The sequence below is a fragment of the Xenopus tropicalis genome, chromosome 8 (assembly GCF_000004195.4).
Source record: "Xenopus tropicalis strain Nigerian chromosome 8, UCB_Xtro_10.0, whole genome shotgun sequence".
Classification (NCBI taxonomy): domain Eukaryota; kingdom Metazoa; phylum Chordata; class Amphibia; order Anura; family Pipidae; genus Xenopus; species Xenopus tropicalis.
Window position 1 is genome coordinate 8,252,047 of NC_030684.2, and position 4,887 is coordinate 8,256,933.

The 4,887-nt window shown below is 49.9% G+C and overlaps 1 protein-coding gene across 2 annotated transcripts; it reads right to left on the reverse strand.

The window, feature by feature from the left end:
- Positions 1-886: 886 nt before the first annotated feature.
- brd3os (BRD3 opposite strand) lies at positions 887-3,900 on the reverse strand. 2 transcript variants are annotated; one of them, XM_031891247.1, is made up of 3 exons: positions 3,819-3,900; positions 3,558-3,689; positions 887-1,728 (listed from the first exon to the last, which is right to left on the reverse strand). In XM_031891247.1, the coding sequence occupies exon 3, from the start codon at positions 1,478-1,480 to the stop codon at positions 1,223-1,225; it is 258 nt and encodes an 85-aa protein (XP_031747107.1). In that variant the 5' UTR covers positions 1,481-1,728; positions 3,558-3,689; positions 3,819-3,900; the 3' UTR covers positions 887-1,222. The 2 variants fall into 2 exon arrangements, with proteins under 2 accessions (XP_031747107.1, XP_031747108.1); XM_031891248.1 differs by lacking the exon at positions 3,558-3,689 and having other exon boundaries at positions 3,757-3,844.
- Between the last annotated feature and the right edge of the window lie 987 nt (positions 3,901-4,887).

Genomic DNA, 4,887 nt, shown 5'->3' on the forward strand with positions numbered 1-4,887 from the left:
CCGGCCCTAGTGGGCCCCAGCGGCCCAGTCCGATCTTTGCCGGCGCTCCCCGCTACTGACTGTTCCTCCCCGACGCGTTCAATTTATACGCGCTCGGGGAGGACGTCAGGCGGGGGCCCTTCGGGGGGGGTTAGGGGGGCCCTTGGGGGGGTTAGGGGACGCGGCTGGGGCACCTGCAGGGCCCCTGGGGCGGGAGCCCCGGTGGGCCCTGCACCCCCCAGTCCGACCCTGGTTTTTTCGCTGCAAAACGTGCCAAAAACAATTTCACTCGTTGCAAAAAATAACGATATTCTAATAATTCCTGCACGCCGTACTATTTGACACTAAGGGGCTGATTTACTAACCCACGAATCCGACCCGAATTGGAAAAGTTCCGACTTGAAAACGAACATTTTGCGACTTTTTCGTATGTTTTGCGATTTTTTCGGCGTCTTTACGAATTTTTCGTTACCAATACGATTTTTGCGTAAAAACGCGAGTTTTTCGTAGCCATTACGAAAGTTGCGTAAAATCTTGCGATTTTTCCGTAGCGTTAAAACTTGCGCAAAAAGTTGCGCTTTTTTCGTAGCGTTAAAACGTATGCGAAACTTCGCACCTTTTAAGTTTTAACGCTACGAAAAAGGCGCAACTTTTCGCGTAAGTTTTTAACGCTACGGAAAAATCGCAAGATTTTACGCAACTTTCGTAAAGGCTACGAAAAACTCGCGTTTTTACGCAAAAATCGTATTGGTAACGAAAAATTCGTAAAGACGCCGAAAAAAATCGCAAAAAATACGAAAAAATCGCAAAATACCGATCTTTACGAAAAAAACGCAATCGGACTCATTTCGACCCGTTCGTGGGTTAGTAAATCAGCCCCTAAGGGGGTGATTTATCAACAGTCGAGTTTGATTTTTTTTGCTCCGAAGAAACTCGTATTTGAATTATGGTTTGAAAACTCGAATGTCTGGTATTTATGAAGTGCAAGAAGCCCGAAAACTCGACTGTAAGAATTCGCCATGTCAATAGGAGTTGTCATAGGCAAAGTCAAGCCGTATTCTCAGACTCGAATTTTACGAGTTTTTAGAGTTCGTAAACTTGATCGTAAAATTGTAGATATTCGAGTTTATTCGATTTAAAAAAAAAAAAAAACAAACTCAAATTCACAGACTCGACAATTGATAAATAAGCCCCTAAGCAATATATACAATATAAAGTGCCTTAAGGTGTGCAAAAGACGTTGTCACATGACTACGCAAAATTTTGATTGGCCGGTGTCTCTTGAAATACTGAGGGTGTTCTTGTCGCGTACCAGTATGGACTGGTTGCCGTACTGCGAGTACCACATGCTCTGACTGCGGCTGAGGTAAGTCCCAGGGGCGACCGTCTCCAGTTTCTGTTGCTGCTGTTGCCAAATGAGTAGCGAAGTATCCCGGTATCTCAGCCGAGCGTATCCTTCCGACATGGCCTTCTCAGCCAACGGTAATCGCCCGTCGTTCATGGCTTGGTACGGAAACGGGAAAACAGAGGGTCCCCAACCAAAATCATTAGGGCACGCCCTCAGTCCATTTATACACTACCAGTTGCTACCGATTCGCATTATGGCAACACAAAGTACTGTCTGTATTGTGTGCATTTTTCCATTCATACAGAATACCAAATGGTAAAGAAATCCTTAATGGCGTGGGGGAGAGTTCTCCAAACGGACTAGAGATCTCAGCACTTCACAGTCAAATCAAACAACAGTTCCTATAATGGAGTATGAAAAAAAAACAAAATACAGCAATTTAAAGCGACAGATGCTTTTTGTGTGTAGACGCAAATCACAGACGTGCGTTCGACAGAGAGGACGGCTTTTCAGGGGTCATTCAGTGGTCCGTGTGTACAGGGCCATAGGGATTAATGATCGCTATTTTTACACGCAGCAAAGTGCAATAAAATGCACCCCCAAACACTGAGGTGACCCATTTATTGTGTTCGCTGCGGTGCCACTGTCATGTATGAGCTAATTCCTAAATACCGGCTCGCCTCTAGGTATTGCAGAACTACAGTTCCCAACACCCTGGCATATAACCAGATGTTGGTACAGCTGTTTTAATAAAGAATAAAGCAGTGCCCCAGACTGGCAGCATTCCCTATAGACTCAGTGGTTCCCAACCTTCCTGATGCCGCGACCCTTTAATACAGTTCCTCATGTTGTGGTGACCCCCAACCATAAAATTATTTGGAAATATGTGTTTTCTGATGGGTGACCCCTGTGAAAGAGTTGGTCAAACCCCCAAAGGCAGGGTCGGACTGGGCCGCCAGAAAAATTCCCAGTGGGCTCCGGCGGCCCAGACCCGACCCTTGCCGGTGCTCCCTCTGTCCGACTGCTCCTCCCCTGATGCTTTAAACTTACACGCGCTTGAGGGAGGACGTCGGGTTAGGGGGGCCCCTGTGGGGGAGGGGTTAGGGGATGCAGCCGGCGGGAGCACCTGCACCCCCAGTCCGACCCTGCCCAAAGGAGTCCCGACCCTGCCCAAAGGAGTCCCGACCCTGCCCAAAGGAGTCCCGACCCTGCCCTAAGGAGTCCCGACCCTGCCCTAAGGAGTCCCGACCCTGCCCTAAGGAGTCCCGACCCTGCCCAAAGGAGTCCAGACCCTGCCCAAATCAGTCCCGACCCTGCCCAAAGGTGTCCCGACCCTGCCCAAAGGTGTCCCGACCCTGCCCAAAGGAGTCCCGACCCTGCCCAAAGGAGTCCCGACCCTGCCCAAAGGAGTCCAGACCCTGCCCAAAGGAGTCCAGACCCTGCCCAAATCAGTCCCGACCCTGCCCAGAGGAGTCCCGACCCTGCCCAGAGGAGTCCCGACCCTGCCCAGAGGAGTCCCGACCCTGCCCTGAGGAGTCCCGACCCTGCCCTGAGGAGTCCCGACCCTGCCCAAAGGAGTCCAGACCCTGCCCAGAGGAGTCCCGACCCTGCCCAGAGGAGTCCCGACCCTGCCCTAAGGAGTCCCGACCCTGCCCAAAGGAGTCCCGACCCTGCCCAAAGGAGTCCCGACCCTGCCCAAAGGAGTCCCGACCCTGCCCAAAGGAGTCCCGACCCTGCCCTAAGGAGTCCCGACCCTGCCCTAAGGAGTCCCGACCCTGCCCTAAGGAGTCCCGACCCTGCCCTAAGGAGTCCCGACCCTGCCCAAAGGAGTCCCGACCCTGCCCAAAGGAGTCCCGACCCTGCCCAAAGGAGTCCCGACCCTGCCCAAAGGAGTCCCGACCCTGCCCAAAGGAGTCCCGACCCTGCCCAAAGGAGTCCCGACCCACAGGTTGAGAACCACTGCTATACAGTATCTAGTATAAATAAATCTAAAGCCACTGCACTTAAGTCCAGTTGTTCCAATGATGACTTACCAAGTCCAGTTGCTTTAGATTTATTTATACTAGATATACCTTGACCTGGATGAATGAAAATCTTCATAGGCATTCCCTATAGAGCTATGGCTGGCTCATGTGGTAAAATGGTGGCCAGTCACTCCCAACCCCCTTTCCAATGCAGTTTAATGTGTCCCCTGTGTCCCCACACACCCCTTTAGGGCTGAAGCACCTACCTGCCCAAGGGCAGCTTTCCTCACTCAGCCACTCTCCATGGCAACGTTTTGCCTGGCAGCGTTCCCAAGCACAGCGCTCCCCAGGAAACAAAGCCGCACCACAAAGGGTTCCGCCTCTAACTCAACGCTGCTCTAGAGCCCAGTAACAATACAGATAGAAACACAGGGTTAGTATATATCAGGGAGAAGCCAGATTTACCTCAATTATTCAGTCAGTGACTGCTGACATTTTTCATTCACTGTGAGACAAGGTTTTTTTACCTCAGTCCCTAACATCAACGTTCGGGCCCCAATCAAAGCTTCTCTGTGTGACGCACATACGAGCCAATCATCATTAAGCCCGCCCCTACACAGTTAAGGGGCCATGGTAGCTGTGTGTATTAGTCAATAATGACCAGGGTTGCCAGATTGGCTGTTTTTCCGCCAAATTGGGCTACTAATATAAAGCTCAGGTGGCTTTCCAAAGTACAAACCCGCCAAGGTTTTGGGTTTGTAGTTTGTAAACTAGCCAGAGTTTTTCCCTTTAGCGTGCTTGTTCCACTGCATGCTGGGTAATGTAGTTTGTAGCTAACAACTAGCCTACAGCTAGGATTAATATAAAACTACAATACCCAGCATGCAATTGGCCAGTATAGACAGAGGCTCCCTTTTGTATTCCCTTTTGCTCTATAGGGTATGTGATTGTACTGTTACTTTCTACTGGGATGTGGGGCAGTTCTACCCCCTGCTCCCTGCTCTATAGGGTATGTGATTGTACTGTTACTTTCTACTGGGATGTGGGGCAGTTCTACTCCCTGCTCTATAGGGAATGTGATTGTACTGTTACTTTCTACTGGGATGTGGGGCAGTTCTACCCCCTGCTCCCTGCTCTATCGGGTATGTGATTGTACTGTTACTTTCTACTGGGATGTGGGGCAGTTCTACCCCCTGCTCCCTGCTCTATCGGGTATGTGATTGTACTGTTACTTTCTACTGGGATGTGGGGGCAATTCTGCAGTTGGTCATTAAGCTATAACTCTCAGGGTATCTTGGGGCTGCTGAGAGTTATAGTCAATGCACCCATATGTATATCATGTCTGGGGTTAATGCAGCATTTGGAATCTAATAATAAGCTGTACCCCCATACTGTACTGTCTAAGGGAAACACTATGGCACCCCCTACCCATATGTATAAATACAAATATACAGAGAAGGAATGTTCTGGGCACACAATAAGCTGTACCCCCATACTGTACTGTCTAAGGGAAACACTATGGCACCCCCTACCCATATGTATAAATACAAATATACAGAGAAGGAATGTTCTGGGCACACAATAAGCTGTACCCCC